This window comes from Canariomyces notabilis (assembly GCF_033297395.1).
Source record: "Canariomyces notabilis strain CBS 508.74 unplaced genomic scaffold N656scaffold_14, whole genome shotgun sequence".
NCBI lineage: Eukaryota > Fungi > Ascomycota > Sordariomycetes > Sordariales > Chaetomiaceae > Canariomyces > Canariomyces notabilis.
The window spans coordinates 257,878-282,911 of NW_027041836.1; the positions used below are offsets into that span (position 1 = coordinate 257,878).

The following is a 25,034-nucleotide window of genomic DNA, read 5'->3' on the forward strand; positions in this document are numbered from 1 at the left end:
TTGTCCTCGACTGTACTAAGATGGCAGTGTCACGTTGTCTGCGGAGTGCTTCAGTCTTTCCCGCCGGGCTCTGTTGACTATGTTTGCTATTGCTGTGCAGAGTTTGGCAGTTGAGACCCAGATGCCGTACCGTATGATCTCGCGAATAAGGAAAATTAGATGTGGATATGCCCAGCCCGCAAAGTCAGACATCCACCAATGGGAGCACCAGGGCAAGTGTGGCTAGAGTGGCTGTCCTGCATCTTTTGCTCGATTTTGCTGCGCTGGGTTGGCTGGGCAAGCCACATCAATTTTCCTTCTTCCCGAGATCATACGGTAGGGCTTTTAACCACCGTCAGCTTTTAACCAGCCCCACATTGCCAGCTGTGTCAAGAATTGGCCCTGCATCTGTCAGCTCTTGGCACAGCTGGCAATGTGGGGCTGGTTAAAAGCTGGACGATGGTTAAAAGCCCTACTGATAATGGTAAGTTCTAAGTACAGTACACTAACTTCGTACGAGTGCAAGGCCGGTGGCAGTGGCAGCACCTTCCACTGCAGTCCTTGACTCTTTCAAGTCCTTGCCATAATGGAGCCAATCGTAACGGATTTTGGCCTCGAGAAAGGCAAGTGCGAGCCCCACAATTAAATGCCTACGGCGCCTTTTGGCAGAAGTGTGCCAAAACCTAAAAACTACAATTTTTTTACTAGGCTCCCACCGGGGCAGGAAACCCTACCCCGTTAATTCTATTCAAATCCAATCTAAGAATTTCCCACCACACCTAGCCTTCTTTTCTACCTTACAACCTACTTTCTAGTTCCCACGCAATTACACTCGATTGTACTGGTATCTATAGTATACTTGGGTCTCTTTCTTTTCAATTAATAGTGTTTCTCGCTACTCTTCAAATAGCTTCCAATCGAGCTCTAGTAGTAAGAGCGTTCCTAGCAATTTAAGCTCCCTAGAGGTAGCTGGCAATTATAGTAGTTCTATAGCTTGTACACCTTATTAGCAAATTGAAGCGAATTTGCTAAGTGCCTAGGAATCGCGTTTTTTAGGCAATTCAGCCACTTTAGCGAATTCGACTGCCTAGTCACCTACTTCAACCCAGAGCGCTACATGTAGTCAAGCAATTCCTTATATACATGCCCAGTTACATACACCTTTGCTACACCCTTGCCAGCCATTCGATTTCTTCGCATTTATCGCCTTCGTCGACCTACGTCTCCCAAGCCTATAGCATAGCCTTCCACTCGAGGAATTATTCGAGTACTTATATACCTATAACTATAGGTAGCCTTACAACTTTACTACTAAGATTCTTAAGAATATAAACTATAAATTGTTATAGATAGGTTACATTAGTTAAATAAGTAGAAAGAATATTGTAGAGGACTTCGATAGAATGCTAGCAATGATAGCTAGTATAGTACAGCTAGGATAAGAGAGGAAGAAGGCTACCTAGTAAGCTAACTACTAATTTACTAGACGAATATAGTTACCCTACTTTATACAATTGAGCAATATAGTTAGTTAAACTCAATTGCATCTAGTTGACTATAGCTAAATTCACTTATTGCAGTTATACTGCAAAACTGTAGGCTACCCAAAGCCTACCCGGGTGTAGGCGAATAAAAATTTTTGTGGTTTTGGGTTTTGGTATACTTCCGCCAAAAAGGCGCTGTAAATGCCCTGCAATGACAGGGTTCAGCGCTTGAGTTAACGTTAAACATCCGTACATTGGCAAATCGTCCCGTATCTTGCAGCCAGGTCAGGTTCAGATTGTCGAATTTCAGTTTCATCGACATTCCGACTCCTTATTGCTATAAGCCTTTCTTTAGTCTCTTTCACCAAGTCAAGATTAGATTACAACGCCTAGAGCGGGCACTTCAGAGCAACCACCGAGCCATGCGGCCTGCCCTCGCTCTTCGGCCATCTGCTGTCTCGCGTTATGTGCCGTGTCCGCGCCGCGTCTGCCACAGATGTTTATCTCAACAGCCTAACCGCTCCATCGCCGAACTGTTACGCTGGAAGCCAGCTCAAAGGGTTGACCATGTCGTCGTCAATGGCTTTGTTCGATCCGTACGGTCTATGAAGGCCCACAACTTCGTCTCTCTAGGCGACGGATCTTCGATCTCTCCTCTGCAGGCCCTCGTACAAACCGACCAAGCTGACGGGTGCGAGCAACCCCCTTCGCGGCCCCTTACTGCGGCTAGCGCTCAACCCAGCCTAGCTACTAACACCCTCTCTACAGTCTTACTGTTGGTGCGGCCGTCCGTCTCACCGGCTCATGGGTGTCTTCGCCAGGGGCCTCGCAGAGCCATGAGCTGCATGTAAGCAAGGTTGAGGTTTTGGGCCCATCAGATGCTAAGGTATACATCATGCTTTACTTGTCTTCCATCATGCTTTACTTGTCTTCCATCATGCTTTACTTGTCTTCCATCATGCTTTACTTGTCTTCCATCATGCTTTACTTGTACTCCATCATGCTCTAGTATATTGATTTACTGACGGCTTCGTATCCTAGACGTTCCCCATCCAAAAGAAGTATCAGACACCTGAGTATCTTCGCACAATGCCGCACTTGCGGCCGAGAACTCCATTCAATGCCGTCTTGTTGAGACTGCGTTCCGAGGTCATTTCATCTTTGACCCAATTCTTCGCAGCCCGCTCCTTCACTCAGACGCACCCGCCCATCATCACGTCGTCCGATTGCGAAGGGGCAGGCGAGGTATTCACCGTGACACCGGCCAGCGATGTAGCTGGTCCCGCAGATAAAGACTGTGCCCAAGACTCATTCTTTCGCTCTAGGAAGTATCTTACCGTCTCCACCCAGCTTCACCTGGAGGCGCTGGCCCAAGCTGTGGGTAACGTCTGGGCTCTCTCGCCCGTGTTCCGCGCCGAGAAGAGCGATACCTCGAGGCATCTTAGCGAGTTCTACATGCTTGAAGCTGAGATGAGCTTTGTTGACGAGCTGGGCCCGGTAATGGGCTTGGCGGAAGATATGCTGCGGTCCTTGGCCACTAACCTTTCCGGGTCGTCAACCTTCCAAGATCTTCTCTCCCGGTCACGTCAAAGTGGCTCTGACCTATTACCCGCAGATGAGGTAGCTCGTCGCTGGGAGGGCTTGATGCGTCACGACTGGCCGCGCATCACATACTCGGACGCTATCGCCTTGTTACAGCAGAAATCCAAGCTTTTCGAGCATAAGCCGGTATGGGGTGCAGGACTCCAATCCGAGCATGAAAAGTACCTCGCCCAGCATGTTGGCGGAGGTGAGAAGCCCGTCTTTGTCACTCACTATCCACGGGACATCAAGGCTTTCTACATGCGTGCCAGCCAGACGGCAAGCCCCGGCGGTGCAGGGACATCCAATCCAACTGTCGATTGCTTTGACTTGCTAGTGCCAGAGTTTTGTGAGATAGCGGGGGGTTCGATGCGCGAACATCGTTTGGAGAATCTTCTGGACGCAATGAAGCAGCAGGGTATTCTCGCGTCGTCCTCGGACGGGAGCGGTCTTGACTGGTATACCGACCTTCGCCGGTGGGGTTGCCCGCCGCACGGAGGCTTTGGCCTGGGCTTTGACCGATTGCTCAGCTACTTATCTGGCGTTCAAACCATCCGAGACGTAGTCTCGTTCCCACGCTGGCTTGGGCGGTGCGACTGCTGAGGAACCAACCAGCCACAGGATCAATATGTCCCATGCCGGCATTAGTAGCGCCCTCGTATCGGGCGTTCTGCATGCTCCTGGGATCCGCCTTCATCCGTTGACAGTCAGGGGCCGGTCGGAGACAATGAATGAGGGTGCTCTCGACTTCGAGGATAGGCCCTACGGATTTGGTGTTACGGCAAACTGCGCGGGTTTCAAACTATCTGCAAGGGGCAATGACCATCTTACGGCCTTATCCCTTAGGAGCCTTTGAATCAACGTGAGCTTGCGGCCAGTCACGTCGACAATTTGGAGGATCGGATGCCTGCATCTATGAATAGGCGCGGTTGATACAAGCTCCAAGTGACTTTGGAATGATACCCCATCTCAGTTCAGCTCAAATCCATCGTTGTAGACTAGTGCATCTGCATTCAGAACAGGCAGGTATCCGGCCGTCCGGTCATCTTAGTCATGGATATCAATGTTCTGTGACCTATTGGTATACCTCAGCTATCCTATGTGTTTGTCTCGAGTCCCAAAAAGCAGCTAACCGCAACGATGTAGGCGCTGTTCGTTACCGTCGGCAAACGCAGAGTATCCTGTGTCTCCTTCAGGTCGTGATGGCTGAGTGTTTGTTACTTTATTTCGACCAGCATCAGTTGCCATTCCCCGGTAGAAGACGAGCTAGGCTCTGTAACCGGTGCAAGCAACTGGCTTTGGCCCGGCGAGTCTGCCACAGTAAGTTGCCGAGCTCAGGCGTTGCAAAATCACCTAACGACATCTTGCTACGCCTTCCATTGAGTCCAGTCTATGGCATCGCAGGCATAGAGCTGCCCGGGGCACTGGGCGTTACCCGGGAAGCGATCCAAATCAACCCGGTCCACAAACTTAGACCATACCGTTGATCCAGTTGCTACTGTCAAGGTGGTGGCTCACTTCACCCCTTGTTTCGTCGAGAGCATGCAGGAACTTTGACAGTTGGCGAAATCAGTCGCCATCAACTGCCCGCTTCTCTGGATGAACAACCCTCCCTTTGACTTGAAACTGTGCATAGGTACCAGAAGCCTGTACAATACCTCGCAGTAGCCTCGGCCATTTGCCCATTTGCCGTACGAGGCGGGCAGAGGGGGAAAAGGGGGCAAGATTCTGCGCGGTCGATCCCGAGATATCTCCTCCTTCATGGGTGGCATACTCAATAGGAGGGGTTCCGCTTTGGTTAGTATCAAGTGCTTAGTATGAACCACGATCTGTCTCCGTGTCGGTTTGCCAACGAACTATCTACAGTACTGCCTGTGTATTGTACGAATGGTAGTCCTTCAAGCTCCCCAACATGCGTCGTGCCCTGCCGGCATCATACGGCTTACCAATCCGTGCAGTTAAGGGGGCTGGGCGGCCAATTCGAAATGGGGGATTACGGGAGGGGATGATTTGGAGAGGGAACGGAAGTGCAATGTAGACTGCTTGGACATATATTGACATGGGGTGATGTCAATATTGTAAAGTTGAGGCACACATATTGTTATATATGTATGTATCCCTCCCACGTTGCACCTTCACAACCTTACCCAGACTGAGGGGCCTTGGTGGCACCTCGGCAGCGGACTTGGCTGCGTGGGCTTTTAATATGTACGCCGTGTTGGCTTCTCGGTGTTCCATGTGAGGGCTTCAGAACGGATTGATGGTACGTAAGGAGGTATGGGCTGGGGTTGATGGACGACTTCTCTGAATGGCACCGTCAATCTGACTCAAGGTCTCAGGACTACATACTATTGAGCGCGCATGTCTATGGAAAAGAAAGCGTTGGCACCCCCTTTCGATGCCGCAGTGCGGGATCTTGAGGACACGGGGCTCATTGCGATCTCATCGCCCGTGGTAAACCCGGATACCCACCGTGACTGCTCTCCGACTTGTCGTCCGCGTCACCCCTAATAGAGGCCTCGGAAGAATTACCTACCTCATCTTGCGCCGACCGGGTGAAACACAACAAGCATAATAATGTGCACAGGCGGGAACGACGGGCGGTAAGTTCTGATACCCGGCGATCACCAAGGAGCCGTGTGTCCTGGGTTATTCCTCGTGTCAGCTTCCCGCTTACGTGCACACCTTCCACCTCGGCATTGAGAACTGAGTAGGCTGCCGCCGCAACCCCGCAAACGTTTCGCGATGAGATTTTCTTCTCCCCTTAGTTCGCTTTCCTGTAGCGTTGGCAACACGCGATGGAGCTGACGTACCATTGCCGCACCTCATATTTGTCAAAGTAGACATCTCGCATCCATAATACACATGTGTAGAGAAGCAGATCCACGGCGGAGCTGGGGGGGGGGGGGGGGGGCAGGCTAGCGGCGACAAGATGCCGTATGTCGCGGGTGCTCTGCCGACATTCGTTGCAACCACGGACGGCACAACGTCGCGGCAGCAACGAACCGGGCAGTCAACAAGACGATCACTTCCATTTCTCCTTCTCCAGCTGCAACAATAAATGCGGGCCCGGGAGAGGTATACACGAACAGTAGGTCTTCACGTCGGAGTAGAACTGGGCGGTAATGGTCTGTCAACCTGTTCGACTTTGGGCTTGCCGGCCTATCATCGCCAACGGCCGGTCGATGGGCGGGAGGAAAACAACCATTGACGAAGGATGGGATCTTGACGACCACAATCAACTGGTCTGGGCAATATCCAAATCCCTAACCAGAGTCAGGCCATATTCTGCTTGGCTCGACTTGGCCCGATCTATTACAGGCTGCTAAGCAGGCCTGGATTTCTTGTCGCTGTTGGCATTTGTAAACGTGGTGTATCGGTGTCTTGTTGCGTATTGCGAGTACGCTATTACATCTCCATACGATCTGAAGAACGGAGAAAGGCCTGTTTGCGGACTGCAACTCATCCTTCGCCTGGCTCGGGTCCCTGGAGCCGTCCTAAAGGCCGTTAAATTCACGCTCCGCCAGCGGGGCGTCGCAGTCGTCAAGGAGTAGGTAGCTGCGAATAAGGATGGATAGACGCGTCAGCGGCTCGAGGCATTCGAAGAAGAGCAATGAGGCGCTGTGGAGTGTGGACGCCCAACCGGGGCTCATGTCTCGAAGACGGTGGAAATCTCTTACTCTGCCATTCTTGGCGAGGCGCAACATTCCGTTCACCAAACACGGTCCATTAGTCCAGGCGGCATGTCTCTCGGGGGAAAGCATTTGCATGGGTGGACCGCCATGTGGACGAGCGGGACTTTGCATTTGGGAACAGAAAAGATGGCTGGCTGCTGAAAAGAAAGTCCCAACAACCATTGTTGGTGCAAAGACCCCGCTGCCAAGGAAGGAGTCTGTCGGGGTTGACTGCTGATTGTGTAACCTGGATCATCCGAATCGAAATTTCCCCCACCATCTTTCCCTCGGTCCCCTGCTCGCCTCAGCAGCCAAGCCCAAGCAACCCACGCGATAAATTGCGCACTAAGGGGCCTCAAGAATTTAAGCTTAAGCGGTGTTGGGGGCCGCGCCTATCCTTGGCTTGAGGTGATGCATCGCGTTGGTGGTGTGATACGGGCCTTCCATTAACCAGATGATGACAATCCGGATCCTGCTCAGGAGGTGGACCGGCCTGGATACTACATGGTAGCTGTACATTGAGAAATCAGACGAGGCACGAAGGATTTCCCTTCATTCGTTGGTGGCGATATCGACGGATCGAGAATGGAAAGTGCGAAAGAGCGAGGCCTCGCATCTTGCTCACCCCCGTGCTTTCCCTAGGTAGTTACTCTGTTGGTGTGGTAGTCTTGCACCCCCAAGCAACGTCTGCCAAGATGCTTGAGGATGTTGCTCCAATGAAAGCAGCAACGATACTGTAGTTCGCTGCAAAAGAGCGAGATGGCTGAGTCCAGGCCCGCTTCGTTTTTCCCGTTGGACACGCATAACGTTACGGCGATGCAGAGGGACATGGTAGCCAGCCACAGATACCTTCCAAGTTCAGGTTCTGCAAAGAGCCTGCAGCCTCGCGCCCCCGGCATGCCGCCCGTCGGAGACTTGTGGATTGGAACGCGACCCGACAGGCCGAGCACCCATGTGCCCGGTCTGTTGGTGCAACGCATCTGGTGCCAAGGCCGGTGAGCCACCGCCTTCCCGGATGCTTTCATTCACCCTCGCGAGCCGTTTGCGATCGGCAGGAAACGGAGTCTACAATAACCCTAAGTCCGAACCTGAGCCGCTGCGATGGATGGACAGAATGCCTTGTAAGTAATGAAGTTCAAGTAACTATTGTATGTTTCCCATACACGGCTCGTATGCATTGTACGTACAGTACATACCGTATCGTATAGGGCAGAACCTGGAAATGTGAAACTGTATTTTGCTTTCATCCTTTACACACCTACCATCAACTACAGTAACCTTATTGGCAACCTTACTTCGTACCTGCTATGTACTCATGAGCTTCGTCAAGATTGTTGATGAATGTCTTGAGCTGGTCAGCAAGCCAAGGTCTTGGCCACAGCAATAGTGTAGCGAGGTGGGGTTGAATTGTGTGTTCCGCCGAACGGAGGGCTCTGTGGATGTCCCCTTTCAGGGCTTGCCGAGGGCGCCACAGCACACCTTTGCTGAGTTCTCCGTTTGTTCCCGCAACCTCGCACTCGACCTCGGGCGTCGACCTCGGTCTCGGTCTCGGCGCGATCTTTAGACTTGCTGATTGCAGTTCCTGGCCGCCCTTGGTCACAATGTATTGTGCTCCGTACTGTAAGTGTCCCAGTTGTCGGACGGCTCGACAGATGGCTTCATGTCGGGAAGCGGCACAAATAAGGGGGGCTGGCTTTTCCTTACCTGTATGGATTATGTAGGTGCAACATGAGGGTTCTCATGCAAAATATAATCCACCTGCTGGTCCCCAGCATTGTGCAACACACATCCGGTGAATGCTGTTGACGCGCAGGTACGGTATAAGATACCTTACCTACCTTAACTTGCGAGGTTAACCGCGTGATCGATTTGGGCTGTGCAACGTGCTACGTACCCGGCATCGGCGTTGTACGACGCTGATTCATCATTGATGGCCTTCTCCTGGCCTAGGCTCAAACAGAGCTGATAAACCGAGAATGGCGTCGCTAGGGGGTTCTTCAACCGAGGGCAGTCTCTGAAATGAAGGTACTGTACCATGTTATTTTCGCCTTGCCCTGGGCTGTTGGGGTTAACCTTAAACAGACGACGAGCTAAGGTCCGGGGCTAATAAGATGGTAGGAGTGATTACTTCGTACCATAAGCGATGACTGTATGCATGTATGCACTTAACGTTATAAATACCTCAAGAAAGATCAGATCATTAGTACACTCCGGGCAGTTTCTCCTGGATTGTGTGTATTGTATCGATAGTATATCCCGAAGACGGATAATTCTCTGAACGGTAACTGCAACAACCTATGTGGTGTCAAGAAACATGGTTGCATTCAGGTTGTTGGTTGGAGGGCGCCACGGTTGGCTGTTTAGCTCTTGTTGAGATGTGTAATCCATCCGGCCGTTCCGGTCGAACTACACTAGGCATGCTGGCTGGAATCTTGTTTCGGTCAAGTGCGTGCCTGTTATCCAAGCCCAAGTCCTGCCGCTTTTGGGATGACGACGGGATTAGAAAAACGCTTAAATCATGCTTAACCGGCAGAGTGTCTTGGCATCAGTCGATCTCACATCAGCCTGCAGTGTCCTCTCGCCGTGCTTTCCTCGTGTGACCTGAGAATAATTACAATGCTACAACAGTACGAGTGTATCCATACAGTATTTAACTTTGATTTCCAAGGTGACCTAAGACCGCCGCTGTTAGTCACACCTTCCTCTGCTCGCAAAGTCCAGGATAGTTATTGGATGTATGTACTGTAGGTATATAATGTTACACTACATGGTGTACGAAGTACGGATACACTATCTTTAATGAACCAACCGGGCAGTCAAATCTGGCAGCTAGGTACTCAAGGTATACATAGGTATTGTCTAGCGCGGAGCCGTTGAAACGGCCTGTATTATGTGACATCGCAGCCTGCTACACATACGGAGTACTGGACCTCCTGCAAGATGTAGAAGCTGCCTTGGTATGTGAAAGCTCAAGTCTTCCAGAACATGGCAGAGGGCCGTACCCATCGCGGTAACGTCAGGTTAGTTACATATACACGTACATACATACACTGCGTCTCACTCGCCGCTTACAGCCATACGCACATACAGTACCTTTCCAGGCCATGATCGGCATTAAAAGGAAGAAATGGATTCTTTAACACCCAGGCAAACAGCGTCACATCGGCAGTTCGGAGGCTCGGAGCACTACTGAGTTGCCTTGGACACGTCTCGATGGCACTTTCGACCAGGCGGCTTGATGTTGCACTGGGTGCCCGACCTCATTCGGGAAACCTCAACAGCTGTCGCCATAGGCAGGCCAACTCCAAACCTTACACTAGTACTGTATGGTGTACTCCATATCTAAGGTAATTACTGTATAACGTTAGCCACTGTAGGAAATTGGAGCTGTTTTGACTTATGTAGTAGCTTGTAAGCCATTGTGAATGCAAGAGAAGTCACCAGTCGGAGGTAGCGATAATGACAGGTTTCGCATGTCTGAGCGCCGGCGAGTCATTGGACACACTAGTGGAAAAGAGGAATTGACTAGTGAACATGTTGGTGCGAGGAGCAGCATGGCGCTACATACAGTAGTTCTTGTCCTAGTAGGATTGTCATGATTACGCGAGACCGTCGGTGCGAAAGAGTTGTCTAAATCCGACACCGCGAAAGGTAATAACCTACCTTGCCGGGCTCGCCTACAATATAGGTTGGCGCTGTAGAGACATTATCTAGAAACACGTAAGGGATACTTTACTTCTGGCTCGCCGCAAACCTTAGAACGCACTCGCAGCTCAGATCATCTCATCCAAGTGCACAATATCTAGGTTTTATATACCTATTAGCGAAGAGAAGGGATCGTTGCCTTCAACTCTGGCTCCAAAATCCAGGTCGTAACAGATAGATCGCCTCGTCGCATGGCCCAGCACGCCTACCCAGAACTAACAAAAATTGAAAGACACGGAAATGGCAAATCCTTATGCGAAGTTCTTGTGATGCTAGTGAGTCACGAGGCGCCCGGTATGCTTGTCCCATAGCTGCCAAGTCAAGATTCGGTTGCATGGAACGACGGGAAAAGCCACAAAGATGCAAATCCGCGCTAGCGCGCCCGACATGGCGCCGTGAAATAAGCTTGAAATTCTATTAGACATGGTGTACCTCCGTAATTTCCATCACAATCCCGGCGGCCCCCAACCTGCCAAGGCCAAGCTTTTGGACCCCTCTCTCTGGTATTCGGAGCTAGTGAACTGTACGGAGCGTATCGTAAAGAGCCCAGTCATCTTCTATCTTTCTGTCTGGCTCCCGTCGTGGGGCTGGGAACGGAACAACTTTTTAGTCTTGCCCAAGTTGTGACCGTTTGCCGGCTCGGCGGACAGCTTCCTTTGCAGGGGACAACTAACGTTGACGCTACTTCGTACACCTAACCTTACTTTGTGCAACGGGAAGAAAAGAGGTGTGGGAAGGTATCCATGGCTGTGGCCTCGTGTCGGACTACACTAATAATAAGCGTACATACAATCCACTAGTGTATTAGACACGGTCTGTACGTGTAATGTACTGTGTAGTGAGCCACCATCTTCAAATCAGCTTCTCAAGGGCGCTCTTACCGCCTTGCCTGCAGCCTATCCAACCTCGGAGCAGTTGCATGGGAACGGCCCCGACGATAACTAGTGTATTCCATTGATAAGCTTACGACAGCTGGTGGAGCCGCAAGATGGCAGTTATTGCCGCTTTTGTCGTTTTCCAACCGCTTGGCTCCTGCCTGCTCCACTTCATGGCTGCCTTGGCCTTCTTGGTCCTTGTGGTCGCCTCGGCTGGGAGGAGTGGAAGCACATCAGAGGCTCGGTAATAATTCCATCCTGTCTGTTGGTTTCGATATCCGTTGCCAACACTCATCCCAACACTCGTTGCCACCAACTTGGCCTGGGAGACCAATCTTTACTAATCCAGCGTTAGCAGCAGATCCTTTAATAACCTAACCTGATAAGGTACTTCGTACCGAGGCGCTGAAACTGGGTAAGTTTACGCGTAACGTCGTTTCAGCGTGTTTCCCGAGAAAGGAGACAGCTCCACAACTTAGAAACCTTCTAGCAACCCCGTCGTCACAATTGTTCGACTGCTCAGCCAACGACATCCAACAGACGATACCACTGGACCCGTCTCATCTCGTCTGGATTGTTGGTGGTACGACGGGCTTGCGAAAGCTCCAACTTTGCGAAGAACCTAGCGTCTCAGCCTTCCAACAATGCCTGGTATTGCAGCGTATCGGACTGTATTCCTTTGAGAGGTCTTCGGTCTTCAACACGTAAGGTATGTATTGATGCACCTTCGTATTCAATACTCCGTACTACACGGAGTAAGCCATTCCAATGTGGCACCTTTCGGTAATTACGACTCGCAACAGACTCCCACATTCCGATAAATCGTTGCGCGGCATCGTCATCGACCCGTACGAGTCCCCACTCTTGCTAACTGCAGCCCCCATTGACAGACTATTACGGTAGCTTTTCGATGTTGCTCTAACGTCTGGACATTATTTTATATGTTAGTACTCTTCGGGCGTGCCAAAGCCTCGCACACGGCCAACCTAAAATGTCAAAAGTTTAAAACTCTCTCACTCAGCACTACACAACAGCACGACACTGGCAGACTCTTAAACCTTGTTGCACCTTACTGAGCTTCCACGGCATCACAAACTGATACCTCACCTGTACTGCCAAAACTACCGCCTGAGCCTCGCCGGCCTCGATCCCTTCGCGCGTCAATCATCTCTTGGAAATTAGACTTGCTCACATCTTGCTAGGCGCCCGAATTCTCTCCGGTATGTACCATACAATATGGGTTCCCTCTTCTGCCCTGTCCCTGGCTCATCCCATTCCGTCTTTGCCTTCTGTCGGCCGCATGACAGCCTGGTGCCACAATGGTTTTTGGGCCGTGATGCTTGCGGCCAGTGTCAGGAACTGTCACAGACCTCCAAGCGGAGCTGCATCGGGTACGAGGGCAAGCCGTCAGTCACCAATTCGGAACTGGGTCTTCGGTGAAGTAAGGAAACGTGGCTCAGCCTTGCTCTACACTGTTCGATCGAGTGGCGGATGGACTTCCGGGTCCGTCAACGCTATGCTCTTCCTTGACAGGAAGGGAAGGACGGTGCTGCGCCGGTCTGCTCCGCAATATCCGAGCTGTGACCCTGCACGTCTCGTGAGCACTAGCATGTCCTGAAAAAGAGTCGAATACCGCCTCGGCATTTTACTGTACGCCGGGCCTCGGGTCTGCGCAAGAACCTGCCATTTACAGACATGTCCCCTGGGACATGTTAACCCGAGTGCACTCTTTCCATCGACAGTGGGCCACTCCACTCACTCCCTGTTAAGACACTAAGCCTTCCCACGTTTTGCTCCTAGGCCAATATTCCCATGTCACCATGGGTCCGCCTTGAGCTTCGTGCATGTGTCTCGTTTGCTTGCCTCCTTGCTTCCCGCAAAAGACCTGGTTTTAACTTTGGCCACAGACAACACGCGCTTGGACGAGTGACGGCAAAGAATTCCACACCATCTTTTCCCCAAGTTATAATCGCCTTACCACCCGAGCCCTCACAACTGCCCTTGTATGGTGGGTAAGGGTTAGCAGCCGAGGAAGGAAAGGGAGGTACGCTGAGCAGCTACTCCAAAAAGCGGATAACTGGCGCTTAACGACGGGCACTGCCTTCTATGTCTACGGATTCAGAATGTTAGAGACATACTACGGCTGCGTGCGGACTCCTGTGGACGCCATCAAGCTGTTTGAGGCGTGCAGGATAGGTCTCCTTCCGCGGGTCCAGAGAAGGCTGTCGGAGAAAGAGCGGCAAGCGATCCGGTCGGGTTCCGTCTTTGTGTGGGATGAACGGGAAGCGGGCATGCGGCGGTGGACAGACGGTAAGTCATGGAGCGCCAGCCGTGTGTCTGGGAGCTTCTTGACCTATCGGGAAATGGAGGGCAAGAGGGGGAACGCCTTTGGGACTAGAAGGAATGCGGGCAAGACGCCGGATTCTGGCCGCGGTAGCGACGAGGACCACGATGATGGAGAGCCGGACGGGTATAGGTACAAGGCCGACGGACTCATGAAGCAGTCGTTTAGCATTACGACATCGGCAGGGGAGCATCTCCATCTGATATCGTACTACGCCAGGGGTCAGCACAACCTGCCGCAGCCGAGTACCGATCCGCATCTCAAAAACATCATCCCTCCAAAGGGCATGTATCCAGAATCGAGCCTAAGCGACACTCACGTCCCGGCCATGACAAGGACGCCAATGCAGCAACAGCCCTATCTACCACATCACCACGCAACCCCTCACCCACCTTATCCGCCTCAGTACTCGCCGGTGGGCTACGCATGGCCCCCGTCTCCAATTTCAACACCTCCGTACAGCCATCCTCACTACTCGTACCCCCAGGGTCCTGCACCGTTGCCGCCGTCGCACCCATATCCTCCACCCCCGCACGCCTACCAACACGGTCCACCAAATCCAGCGTACGATCGAGCCCCCCTTTCGCTACCACCTCCGCAGATGTCAGCGCCGGTTCCCACAAAACCAGTAATGCCATACCCACAGCAACTTCCACATCCTCCAAGGGCTCAACCTTACGCTGGCCATGGAGCACCGGAACCTTCGGTTCTGGATTCCCCGCGGTCGCAGCAATTGCAAGCCCAGGCTCGGGAAGCCGTCATGATGGATCCGCGGGTGTCGGATGCCGGGACGCGGAGTCCTCCACCAGGACTGCTCCCTCCTCCAGGTAGCCAACCACATCACCATCATCATCACTACCTCCAACACGAGCAGCAGCAGCAACAACAACAACAACTCAACGGAGCGTCGCCCAATACCATAGCGACAAGCCCCTATACCGCCCACCCAAGAGCACCGTCAGCTTCTCCGCCGCGGAGCGCTTCATCAGACGCGAAGAACGGCGGGGCGGCCATGCCCCTGTCACGGATGCTTCTGCACCCAGACGATACTGCTACGTCTAGTACTGGCGCGGGCAGCGGCAACGGCTCGGAGCCGGGCAGCGCTACAACGGCCACGGCCCCCACCATTGCGGGCAGTATCAGCCCCACCGGCTCCCCCAGGGGGTCACAGCCGGCTGACGTGGCTGCGTCGGCCCAGGGCATTGCCGCCGGGGTGGACGCAGCTAGGGCGATTGGCATGTTGAATAAAAATTTCTATTGTTAAGGATGGGAAGGTCATTCTTACAGCCGTTGTCTCTTATGCTTTCGGTCTGTTACGTTTGACATTGATACACCTGGTAGGAGGACTGGAGGAGATTTCATTCACCGCCTTAGTTCACGTGCATGGTGCATTTACAACAGGACTGGACTGGATGAGCGGATCAGGCGCTTCGGGATTATTGTTGCGAGGTTAGCTGAACTTGAACTGGCACTGAATGGGAAAAATGGGAATGTTTGAAATGGCGTCATGTAGCTATCCTCGTTGTCTTCATCAGCATCATCATCGCCATCCTTGCCGGTATCCGAGATTCCCCTTGGTTTCGCTAGCTCAATCGATTTGACAGCGGCTGTCACGGCGGTCAAGGAGTCTGGGGTAAGAGGGAGTGGCACGGGAATACCATAACAAATATGATATCCTGACTAAGGAATCCAGACGTCTCATTCAGTTCATATATAATCTCGATCGCTGGATAACCTAACATTGACGGTAGGCCTCAACACCAGAGAGCATCTGAAAGCGCAGGCTACCATCGCCCGGTATAGGACGGCAACTAGGCGTCATCCCGTCCTCGTGTATCTGCGTTGGTGCCTCGCCGCTTTGTCAACACAGCTGCTCAAATCCCTTTCTCCGTCGTGAACCTACCAAGGAGAGGGGTGTCTATGACAGTGCGGTCAGAACCTTGACTTTCCATTTCCACAAAACGAAGGTGACAAGATTGACAACGTGCTACCAACACTATAGCTCATCACGGTGCTTAGCTGGGCTTCAGCATGCTGTTATTGATGCCCCTTCACTTGCGCCAAAGTTCATGTCAAGGTGGACGGTATTAATGGTAGTATTGTGAATGACCCTCCCTCTCCCGGGTAGCGAGTTATGACATTGCTCGGCTTACTTTGACTTGCCAACCGGGATGGTAGCCTGCCCAGGCTGGTAGGAAAAGGTGAGGCTGTGACTGTCAGGGAGACAATCGATTCATTTGGTGTATCGCTAAAGCCTCGGACGAACTGCTCAATCATATCCCTATGTTTGCAGACCTCGACATTGAGGTGAGCCTTCAATCTCGGGTTTTAATGTGTGCTGAATCTGATATGGCTACTTATCCCAGGCTTCTGTGAGAGTGCCGGCTACCGTGCGTTGCGAGGATGGGGTATCGTTAACGGACAACTGGGATTGTTGCAGGGCCGAATCAGGACCGTGTGTAACGACCCCGTTGACAATGCTTCAGTTGCCCGCTGGAGACCTCGGGATTGAGGCAGGATGGTGGCTGGTTGAATCCTCCGTCTGGCTGATGCTGATCGCAAGAACGAGACCCGTGTTGAACGGAGTACCATCACGACAGCTAACAGACCACTATGAAAATAAGGAGAGATTGAATGACATTGACTCTTCAGGGGGGAAATAGTCCGGAGTTCGTGTTAAGATTGGGAGTAGGAGGATGGCGGTGTATAAATCCCTGCTCTATCGACAGGTGTCGCCGCCCGTGTTATCCAACCCGCACCGAACCCATCGCAAGGCGAGCATCGTTGGCCTTACCAAGCCATATTCTGAAGCTTCTGGTAAGCAACCAGCGGCAGTGGCATCAACATTTGGCCGCAAGGAGAACCCGATGCACATGAATTTGTGTTTTGTTTCATGTTCAAGGGGTTGGCCAATCCCGCGTGGAAGGGTGGCCGACGGGCAGATCGACACGACATCGACTCTGCTGACGCAGAGGTCGGCGCCTGAACTCCGCACTTGAAGAATTGAAGCGCGAATTAAAAAACCATGGACAAAGTTTATGATGCGATGAATGGATTTTTCAATGACAGAACCTCTTGAAAATAGCAGAGTGTGCTGGTGGCGAGGATGAAAGCTGCGACTGGTTTGAATGCGGATAGCTTCAAGCGCTGCGTGCTTGGCTTTTCCCGGCATCAGCAGTGACTTTGACTACGGGCACGAATACCACGGCAACGGCACAAGGAATGAGAAGACTAAGAACATGGAAGGAAGGCCTCGAAAGAGCCGATTCGACTCATATACAATGAGGCAGCGAAGCAGGGGTTGGTGGCATGCTATATCGAATGCGCCGAGGGGGTCCATGTCAAGTCATCGGCCGCGAGATGCGGCAACGCGTCGAGAAACACACACTCGATGACGACTCGGGCTCCCCAAGACCACAAGCCGTCATCAGATCCGGTAACCCCAGTTCTGGGCCGAAAAATGGGCAAAAAATTGGACAAAGAAGCCAAGCATCGGATGCAGCTATCAGCGAACACAAGGGAGGGCCTAAGAAACGAGAGAAGCAGAGGGAGCGAGCCGAGTCGAGCAAGAAGGGGGATCGGGGGAAGGTCGAGATCAGTGTGCAAAGAGCTCGCGCTACGATGGGCGGGGTGCATGATTGACAACGAGAGGTACAAAGTGGATGACTTGTGGTTGGGCAGGCCAATCAGAAAAATGATGCGCTGCGAGCTTTTTGTTGTTCCTGATTTAAAACTGGCCGAGAAGGGGAAAGCGCGGGACCATAGGAGTGGCAAGTGATCCAAGACATCCATGGATGGGAAGGCACGCAGCAAAGCTCTGACCCATCCAGATTGCGTTTCCAAACGAAATCCCAGCTTTCGTTCTCTGCCCCAGACGCCACGGCACAGTCACCTGGTCTGGGTCAGGATGATCTTTACTTTTATTAAGCAACGTGATGGCGGCGGCATAGAAGTAGATAATGAGCAAGTATGTACGGATATGGTCCTAAGATGTTTTTCGCGAGCAGTGTTTGGAGCCTCTGCCTCTCACCTTACGCTGTGGACTACTGAGAGAAACGCGCAAGCCGGGCATCCAGCAGGGACCAGGTGTTGATGTTGGGTTGTCTGCGGCTTTACGTGTAGTTGGGTAGAATGAAAATGAATCGTGGACAATCGAGATAATCAGGCAGGATACTAGGTGTGAGGGAGCTGAGGTGAGTTGGGCTGAGTGGAAAAGCTGCCAGAGCTTCCCCGCCTCGAGCACCAGGCAGTGTTGTCATGCCACGACAAAGCTTCCATGGCATCTGGGAGGGAGCACTTCAGGCCTTTTTAAAAGATTCCAGATTGTCGGTTCCCGAGCATTGGTCTTTTTGATAGGAAGTGGAGGCACGGGCCAGCCCATCTCCTGGCAAGGGCTCTGGAAAATAACGTTAGGTTGCAGCTGTGTTTTGTGTGCCCCCGGAGGCGCAATCAGCACAATCACTCACACTTGGGCGAGGCGCCCCGCTCCCATATATAAACACCAGGGCTCCCCCCCGAGCGCGACTGCCCACCCACCATCCTCTCCCCGGCTTCTCTCCGTACTGAACTTGCGATCGAACTTCTAGATCTCTGTCCATACTCGCATCAAAACCAGATTATTATCTGATTTCGCCCTTGCACAAAAGAAGCCGTCGATTTACCCGATCACTTACACGTCAATCGCGATGCCTCCCAAGAAGACCGAGACCAAGACTGAGGGTGCTCCTCCGATGAAGTCTGCGGCCCCTCATCCTTCGTATCAGGTGCGCAACCACGCTGCCGGGACCTTGATTTGCTTTTTTCTGTGTCTAACGAGTAACAGGATATGATCACGGATGCTATCATCGCGGTATTACACCCCGCTCCTTTTCTTGCGGCGCATCTGGGATTGAGCGTGCGGTCGGCAACTCACACGAGGCGCGCGCAATCGTGATGCTGTTGCCACGCATCCCATTGCTTTTTTTTTTCCACCCTGTCATCCATCAGTCTGAGTTTCACTGACAAGTCTCCCCAAATGTAGCTCAAGGACCGTAACGGTTCGAGGTAAGACCTTTTATTACGTCTAGTCGCGTTTTCACCTGAATTCCCTGTGTCGCGCACGACGCCGCATCTACCACCGCGAAACACCGTCTGTCGCTTCCAACCAGTCATGTTGCTAACACATTCAATAGCCGACAACGTCTCAAGGGGTATGTGAGAGCAAACAACAACATCAAGGTTAGCGACAACATGTTCGACTCCCTCTTCAATAAGGCATTGAGGGTGGGCGTAGAGAAGGGTGTCTTCGAGCAGCCAAAGGGTATGGAGCTCTGGTATCTTCTCGTTTAGCTCGTTCTGACTCGCGACGCAGGCCCCTCCGGTGGCACCAAGCTGGCCAAGAAGACTGCTAAGCCCGCTGCTCCTAAGAAGGCGGCGGCGCCTAAGAAGGAAACGGCTGCCAAGGGTGAGGCTAAGGAGAAGAAGCCTGCTGCCAAGAAGGCTGCTCCCAAGAAGGAGGCTGCCCCCAAGGAGCCAAAGGAGCCCAAGGAGAAGAAGCCCGCTGCCCCTAAGAAGGCTGCTGCCCCTAAGAAGGCGGCACCCAAGAAGGCCGCCGCTCCGAAGAAGGCAGATGCTGTGGTCGACAAACCCACCGTTCTGTCCCAGACCAAGTCGGGTCGTGTCACGAAGACCGCAGCCAAGCCAGCAGCTCCCAAGAAGGCTGCACCCAAGAAGGCCGCAGCTCCCAAGAAGGAGAAGACACCCAAGAAGACCGAGAAGGCTGAGAAGGCCGAAGCGGCCTCGGCATAAAGCGCTGCCGCCATCTCCTTATCATGACGTCCTTTTTCATTTTCTCGTGATGCGACGGTTTGGGCTTGTTCGGCGTTCGGGTTTTTTCGGGGAACATCCTGGTGCCTGAGTTAGGCGATGCCGCGCTCAACAGCATTTGCCCACTTCAGCTGTTGGGGTACTTCCTGCTTCTGGATCTTCGGCTTCCTTTTTGATGATTCCCAGCAGGATGGCATATTCTGGAGCGCGCCTTTCCAGTGGGCCTCATTTATGGCGCATCGACTTGGATTCCCGCCTCCTGCAGTCCATATTATCATACTACTCACCGATGGTTCGGAAAGGGAATTGCACAAGCGGTAGACTCGGGAATCACTGGTGGGCGTTGGGATTGCGACGGTGGCGGATTCGTATGAAGGGCCTAAAATCATAATGGCGGCCCGTGGGTTTTGCGTGCAGTGTAATTATACCAAATGGATATGGCTTTGCGTTATGATTATCTCTGCGCTTGATCATTCGCGTTGGTGCTGTGGTGTTTTCCAGCGGGTCGGCATTGGATTTCGGCCAGACGCGAGAATGCCGCGTCGTTTGTTTACATTTTGCCGGCTTCATCCTCAGACTCCAGCCAAACCAACTAGCTGCCATGGGGATCCTATGCCTTACCCGCCCTTATCTCTTTTTTCGCCTGTGGCCGATGAGCATCTGAGTATTCTTGCCATCCAGCCTGTGCTGTGCTACTCCGGCCGATGGTGGGATCTACTCGTCGCTTCCGGCAATGGTGTGGCTCACTGTGGCAAGTCCTGAGTTACCGTCTTGTATTCCCCTTGTCTCACTTGTAACGGATACAAACCCACGGTCTTGGGTACAGGAAACTCGAAAAAATTGAACAAGATTTGGAGATTCCAGTGTGGCGGGTGGTACTGTAGGTCCCGTGCATGCATGTGTGTGTCCCATAGGTAGAGCAACTTGTTCAAATACGACGACAAGCGTGGCTGCGGCCTATGAACCTCACGGAATGTATGTATTGTACCTTATGTATGTACTTACTAGTTAATTCTAGTATGTAATTACAGTACATCCCCTGGAGCTATGTGTTTTAGGCCCATGTTGATGATCGGGACATGCCTGCATTCCAGATGTTCTGCCACGCGTCGAATCAGCGGGTTGCGCAGCTGGCCCACTGCAGGTCACTGGCCAGTCGGATGCGCAGGCGCGGGGCATTATTCTGCCGTGTCCCACCGCTCGTTCAACGACAATTGATCCCTAACGTTAGCAGCCTGAGCTACAGTATCACATATCTCACCTTGACTTTACCTACCGTACCTAGCCAAAACGCTACAGGCTGGCGAGTATCGTCAAGTCTCTGGAAGTGCTATTCCCCAGCAGAGTTGGCGATCCAGCTGGTGACTATCACCATACGCCTACTTGAACGGAACGCAGATCCGACCGTAACGTTATCGTTGACCCCTCGAGAGGCCATTATCCCTGTCCGGACGAGCTCAGTCGAGTCGGATGCGAAGCCGAGGGGCACCAAAGATTCGTTTGCAATGGGCTCCTAGTACCTAGCATATCAGCTGTGCAAGCGCATCGCCTCGACGTCCAAGCCTTTCCGAGCCCCCGCCATGGCCCAACCGCCATCTTTCGGCTCTAACAACCCCTTTCGCCGTAAAGCTCCCTCCGATTCTGCCCCTCCAGCCCCGCCTCGTACCGTTCCCCCGTTCGCCGAAGATGAAGCCTCGACGTCGACCCCTGGCATCGCGCCCACGGCGCTGTCCGGCGAACAGTTTTGGAGCCACTTGCAAGCCCATGCTCATCCGAGTCAACCGCCGCCCACGACAAGCTTTCAGAAACCAAAGGTCGTGAAGAAGGTCCGCGTACAATCGCCCCCGCCATCATCGCCCGAGTCGGCTGGTATACCTGAGCGGTTTCCGCCCGTCGATTGCGATGATGACGAAGAGAGTAGCAGTACAGACGCCGATGAGCACCTAGATCCGTTCAGTTATGCCCCTTCCACCGGCTCCGTGGATGGCTCGGACACGGGAGGTGAGCCGCAGCCGACACAACCGAATCGTCTTCCACCAAATCCGTTTCAGAAGACGCTTCAGGACCCGGCAACTGGATCGATTGAGCCACCACAGGGGCCAGGGGCGACCTCGGGAACAAAGAGTACGCTGGATGTAGAAGCTTTCAGACGGCTGTTGTTAACCGGCGAGGCGCCCCATCCTACCCAGCAGACCACTCCGCAGACCACTCCGCCGAACGATGGTGCAAGTACAACAGACAATTCATCCATCTCGCGTCAGTCTATATCCGATACAATACATCTTGCCCTGGAGACTCCGCGTACATCGCACGAAGTCTCTGAGCTCGAAGCCGAGGATGACCGGAGAGCGTTGATCAGCAGCTCTCAGTCAAGCTTACAGCCTGGCCCGACCATTTTGAGGAAAAAGCCCCCGCCCCCGAGCTCACGGCATGGGAAATTGATCAGGACAGAGACAAGAGGCGAAGCAACAGATGCTGGGGCTAGGTCCCCCCTATCATTACCGAGTCCGACACGCAGAAATACTACGATACCCCTGACCTCGCCATCAAGACAGAGACCTCCGACCCCGTCAGACGTTAACAAACCGCTGCCCCCTGTTCCACAAAGACTGCCCGCAGACGATGACGCGGAAAGCGTGTTTGATCGCGTAGCAGCGGGCAAGGTCCCGGAGCCTGATATGGAGTATGGACTAGGCATCACCATGTCTCCAAGGCCACCCACACCGCCAAAGCCATCGCGTACAGCCTCAAACACCCAATCCAGGAAGCCTGCTCCTCCCCCGAGGCGCCAGCCGCACGGACGCACCGAGAGCAAAGTAACCGCTGCCGCGTCGCAGCCAACAGTTGGTCCAGATGACCCGGACTCACCTTTGCGCCGATCCTCGGTGGACTCAACGAGATCGCGCTCCTCCAGCTTGCGCGTCAGCATCCACGCCCCGGCACCGCCTCCGCCCCGTCGGCCAAGCCACCGTACCTCAAATTCACTAACGTCACCTCCAGCGGTTAGCGCTGTGTCTCCAAGTAGCGAAAACTTCCCAGCAGACGCTGCTTCCCCCCCAGCTGCTGAGCCGTACGTCCAAACACAACCACTGGCGGTGATAACTTCATCCCCGCTACCCATCCAAGACAGCAGCAACCACAGCAGCAGTAGCAGCATTAGCGGTAACGACCAGAGTCTAGAAACGGTCATTCAAGCCCCCGCCCCCGTCCCCGTCCCTGCCCAACCTCCAACTCAAGCACCTACAGCCGAGACAGTGACTACCACTGTCGCTACAGGAGCAGGCCCGGCGGACAGCCCATCCTTGAGCCCAGCAAGCCATGGTACCCAAGCCCAAGCCCAAACCCAAAGTCCTTCAGCCGCGGCGCCGCTCCGTACAAAGCTCTCGCCCCCGCCACCACCGCCTGCGCGCAATGCCTCTCTTCGTGCGAAAAGGCCGGGAAGTGGTGGTAGTGGTGGCGGGGGCGGCGGGGGGAGTGGTGGTGCTGGCCTGCTGTCCCCCCCGCCGTCCCGCAAGGGAAGTACTGGGCGAGCAAAGGACAGTGTGCCTCCCGTTGCTGCACCCCCGCCGCCCCCGCCGCCATCTAGGAGGGATAGGGATCGGGACAAGAGTTGGCGGCGGGATAGTGGGGATAGTGTGATTCCTGCTGGTCCTGGTAGTAGCGGTGGGGGTCCTAGTACTGATGGTGGTGTTGGCACTGGTACTGGTACAGGCACGGGGCAGGGCGGTGGGCTTGATGGGCTGCCGATGGCGGAGCGGTCGCCGGGGGATGCTGACGACCTGTCACCGTCGGCACCGGCGGCAGCGTCGGCGGCACCAGATATACTCGCCGACCTGGGCAGGCTGCAGAGAGAGGTGGATGCTCTCAGGGGAAGGTATGAGATTGAAAAGGGGCATCAGGGGCAATCTGAGGGTTAGGGTTGAGTATGATTATTGACGATGATTATGGGTTCTGGGTATAGAAATGACCGCTGCTTGCAACGAGTTAGAAGACCGGGGCAAATCCCCTTAAAACGTGGAATGACCATGTTGGTACCTACTGGACCAGTACCGTTAGACCACTCGCTCTGCCGCTATGAAAGACTGCCACGTGTTGTATCGACAGAGTTGCGAGTCCGGCTACACGATGCAGCCAAGGTCTATGTCGGGAACATCATCATGAGACATCCGAGGCTACAAGTCACCATAATAGATCCCACTTCCATGACACCCTCGTGGGTCCAGCTGCAGAGCCTCAACTTGACGCAACTAGACAATGGAGATATCTCGCAAAACATGACGACTTTGATGTCACGCTCAGCTCGATGACCATCTCCCAGACCTTTGTATCAGGCAGCCGGGCTGGAATATGACCATCACTCGGCAAGGGAACGCTCCTACCATGGAAGTCCTATCCACTTGGACATTGGAATCACCCCCGGTTTCACGGAGACTCGTTCGAGATGCGCAACGTCGACGCAGAGAGGCATACGAGCGGACGGGGTTGGATGGGTTCGGTATGGGTTCGTTATACAGGCGAAATGAAACCTGACTGGGAACCTCAATCACAAGATACTGCCAAGTCTGCCAGTGAAGAGCGTGGGAATAGAGGCTTGAGAATTGCGTGAGGAGAGGGAAGGGGGGGGTATACTGGCGCGAATTACTAAAGGCTGGGTTGCACTTGCTCCTCTCATGGATATCCAGTTTTAGGACAGCAAGAGCGAGCTCGAAACGTCTTCAAGTAGATCCGCATACCTTGCCAAGGCATTTTGAGAAGGAACTCGGTTGCGGTTTCTTAGTCGGGACGTATCGTGGGCAGCATTATGCCACATTCAGAAACGGATTTCGAGCCTTTTTTTTTTTTTTTTTTTTTTTTTTTTTCCATGGGTAACCCGTCTCTGCTTGCGATCCAAGCCCCCTGTTGACGGCGACAGAACCAGACCACCATCACCGGCCTGCTGAGTTAGCGGCTTATTGCCTTTCATAAATCATATATGGGACAGGGAATTACGGATAGTTGATGGCGCGAATCCCTCCAGTCTGCTGCCAGCCGATGCCAGCGAAGGGAAGAGATCTGTCTGTCCGCCCGACCTACAGCGCGAGCTTTGGGGCTGTATCGGCACGGAATCGGCCGAGGCATGTGAGTTCGCGCCTCCTGGGCGGACTGCGCCGTCGATGTGACGCTAGCCAGTCATTATGTGCCTGCCACAAGGTACGGCTCAGCTTGTACGGATATGTAGCAGTACACCTGTGCCAGGTGTTCAGAGAAAGTATCAGGAATGATCTGGCTGAGCCCAACTATTGAGCTGCTCCGATATTTGCCTAAGGAAGCCAGTGCATGAGCCAACGGGTAGTCGGAGCTCACCAGCTCACCCAGCATGCAGTGCTACTCTACCCCTCTCGAGGGATTTCTGATGGATCATGATGGATGCGGTTATGTTCGGGGCGCCAGCCCCGTACATGAGCAGAAGCTTGCTGACGGCGTAATTATCAGGAGTACAAGCGAAGAGTCAAGCGAGCGAGAGATGGGACTTAATATCCTTGGGCGCTATATCCTCCCAGTGGAGAATAGACGATGCCGCCGCTTGCAGTCGCGAGTATGTATAACG

At 53.3% G+C, this 25,034-nt stretch overlaps 10 protein-coding genes across 10 annotated transcripts; 8 read left to right on the forward strand and 2 right to left on the reverse strand.

The window, feature by feature from the left end:
* The first annotated feature begins 1,719 nt into the window (after positions 1 to 1,719).
* Positions 1,720 to 4,091, forward strand: N656DRAFT_733421 (asparaginyl-tRNA synthetase-like protein). Its single transcript, XM_064812683.1, has 3 exons — positions 1,720 to 2,154; positions 2,232 to 2,349; positions 2,505 to 4,091. The coding sequence occupies exons 1-3, from the start codon at positions 1,886 to 1,888 to the stop codon at positions 3,645 to 3,647; spliced, it is 1,530 nt and encodes a 509-aa protein (XP_064669156.1). The 5' UTR covers positions 1,720 to 1,885; the 3' UTR covers positions 3,648 to 4,091.
* Positions 3,825 to 4,572, forward strand: N656DRAFT_141697 (uncharacterized protein). The gene has a single exon (XM_064808620.1). The coding sequence runs from the start codon at positions 4,001 to 4,003 to the stop codon at positions 4,529 to 4,531; it is 531 nt and encodes a 176-aa protein (XP_064669157.1). The 5' UTR covers positions 3,825 to 4,000; the 3' UTR covers positions 4,532 to 4,572.
* An 862-nt stretch (positions 4,573 to 5,434) lies between these two features.
* Positions 5,435 to 5,936, reverse strand: N656DRAFT_780295 (uncharacterized protein). The gene has a single exon (XM_064815350.1). The coding sequence runs from the start codon at positions 5,889 to 5,891 to the stop codon at positions 5,718 to 5,720; it is 174 nt and encodes a 57-aa protein (XP_064669158.1). The 5' UTR covers positions 5,892 to 5,936; the 3' UTR covers positions 5,435 to 5,717.
* A 6,496-nt stretch (positions 5,937 to 12,432) lies between these two features.
* Positions 12,433 to 13,317, forward strand: N656DRAFT_780302 (uncharacterized protein). The gene has a single exon (XM_064815351.1). The coding sequence runs from the start codon at positions 12,521 to 12,523 to the stop codon at positions 12,914 to 12,916; it is 396 nt and encodes a 131-aa protein (XP_064669159.1). The 5' UTR covers positions 12,433 to 12,520; the 3' UTR covers positions 12,917 to 13,317.
* A 104-nt stretch (positions 13,318 to 13,421) lies between these two features.
* On the forward strand, positions 13,422 to 13,841 carry N656DRAFT_711494 (uncharacterized protein; the record flags this gene model as incomplete). The annotated part of the gene is made up of 1 exon (XM_064811748.1): positions 13,422 to 13,841. A coding segment is annotated over one exon (420 nt), but the record flags the coding sequence as incomplete, so codon positions are not given.
* A 2,283-nt stretch (positions 13,842 to 16,124) lies between these two features.
* On the reverse strand, positions 16,125 to 16,923 carry N656DRAFT_142341 (uncharacterized protein). The gene is made up of 2 exons (XM_064808623.1): positions 16,437 to 16,923; positions 16,125 to 16,361 (listed from the first exon to the last, which is right to left on the reverse strand). The coding sequence occupies exons 1-2, from the start codon at positions 16,812 to 16,814 to the stop codon at positions 16,254 to 16,256; spliced, it is 486 nt and encodes a 161-aa protein (XP_064669161.1). The 5' UTR covers positions 16,815 to 16,923; the 3' UTR covers positions 16,125 to 16,253.
* A 1,400-nt stretch (positions 16,924 to 18,323) lies between these two features.
* Positions 18,324 to 18,897, forward strand: N656DRAFT_780307 (uncharacterized protein). Its single transcript, XM_064815352.1, has 3 exons — positions 18,324 to 18,405; positions 18,465 to 18,685; positions 18,814 to 18,897. The coding sequence occupies exons 1-2, from the start codon at positions 18,328 to 18,330 to the stop codon at positions 18,573 to 18,575; spliced, it is 189 nt and encodes a 62-aa protein (XP_064669162.1). The 5' UTR covers positions 18,324 to 18,327; the 3' UTR covers positions 18,576 to 18,685; positions 18,814 to 18,897.
* N656DRAFT_142010 (uncharacterized protein) lies at positions 18,620 to 19,640 on the forward strand. The gene is made up of 3 exons (XM_064808621.1): positions 18,620 to 18,678; positions 18,814 to 18,941; positions 18,993 to 19,640. Exons 2-3 carry the CDS (start codon positions 18,872 to 18,874, stop codon positions 19,427 to 19,429), a joined length of 507 nt encoding a protein of 168 aa, XP_064669163.1. The 5' UTR covers positions 18,620 to 18,678; positions 18,814 to 18,871; the 3' UTR covers positions 19,430 to 19,640.
* A 1,040-nt stretch (positions 19,641 to 20,680) lies between these two features.
* Positions 20,681 to 23,530, forward strand: N656DRAFT_780309 (uncharacterized protein). Its single transcript, XM_064815353.1, has one exon. The coding sequence runs from the start codon at positions 21,028 to 21,030 to the stop codon at positions 23,362 to 23,364; it is 2,337 nt and encodes a 778-aa protein (XP_064669164.1). The 5' UTR covers positions 20,681 to 21,027; the 3' UTR covers positions 23,365 to 23,530.
* A 779-nt stretch (positions 23,531 to 24,309) lies between these two features.
* On the forward strand, positions 24,310 to 24,843 carry N656DRAFT_142444 (uncharacterized protein). Its single transcript, XM_064808624.1, has one exon. It carries the CDS (start codon positions 24,446 to 24,448, stop codon positions 24,728 to 24,730), a length of 285 nt encoding a protein of 94 aa, XP_064669165.1. The 5' UTR covers positions 24,310 to 24,445; the 3' UTR covers positions 24,731 to 24,843.
* Positions 24,844 to 25,034: the final 191 nt, after the last annotated feature.

Coding starts and splice junctions, on each gene's coding strand:
- N656DRAFT_780309 (XM_064815353.1), top strand. CDS start 21,028: ATGGCCCAACCGCCATCTTTCGGCTCTAACAACCCCTTTCGCCGTAAA.
- N656DRAFT_780295 (XM_064815350.1), bottom strand. CDS start 5,891: ATGTCTACTTTGACAAATATGAGGTGCGGCAATGGTACGTCAGCTCCA.
- N656DRAFT_780302 (XM_064815351.1), top strand. CDS start 12,521: ATGTACCATACAATATGGGTTCCCTCTTCTGCCCTGTCCCTGGCTCAT.
- N656DRAFT_142444 (XM_064808624.1), top strand. CDS start 24,446: ATGGCGCGAATCCCTCCAGTCTGCTGCCAGCCGATGCCAGCGAAGGGA.
- N656DRAFT_142010 (XM_064808621.1), top strand. CDS start 18,872: ATGTTCGACTCCCTCTTCAATAAGGCATTGAGGGTGGGCGTAGAGAAG. Junction 18,942..18,992: donor TGTCTTCGAGCAGCCAAAGG/GTATGGAGCTCT, acceptor CTCGCGACGCAG/GCCCCTCCGGTGGCACCAAG.
- N656DRAFT_733421 (XM_064812683.1), top strand. CDS start 1,886: ATGCGGCCTGCCCTCGCTCTTCGGCCATCTGCTGTCTCGCGTTATGTG. Junction 2,155..2,231: donor CAAACCGACCAAGCTGACGG/GTGCGAGCAACC, acceptor CCCTCTCTACAG/TCTTACTGTTGGTGCGGCCG. Junction 2,350..2,504: donor TGGGCCCATCAGATGCTAAG/GTATACATCATG, acceptor TTCGTATCCTAG/ACGTTCCCCATCCAAAAGAA.
- N656DRAFT_141697 (XM_064808620.1), top strand. CDS start 4,001: ATGATACCCCATCTCAGTTCAGCTCAAATCCATCGTTGTAGACTAGTG.
- N656DRAFT_142341 (XM_064808623.1), bottom strand. CDS start 16,814: ATGCCGGGAAAAGCCAAGCACGCAGCGCTTGAAGCTATCCGCATTCAA. Junction 16,362..16,436: donor AAGCTTCAGAATATGGCTTG/GTAAGGCCAACG, acceptor ACCTGTCGATAG/AGCAGGGATTTATACACCGC.
- N656DRAFT_780307 (XM_064815352.1), top strand. CDS start 18,328: ATGCCTCCCAAGAAGACCGAGACCAAGACTGAGGGTGCTCCTCCGATG. Junction 18,406..18,464: donor CCCCTCATCCTTCGTATCAG/GTGCGCAACCAC, acceptor AACGAGTAACAG/GATATGATCACGGATGCTAT.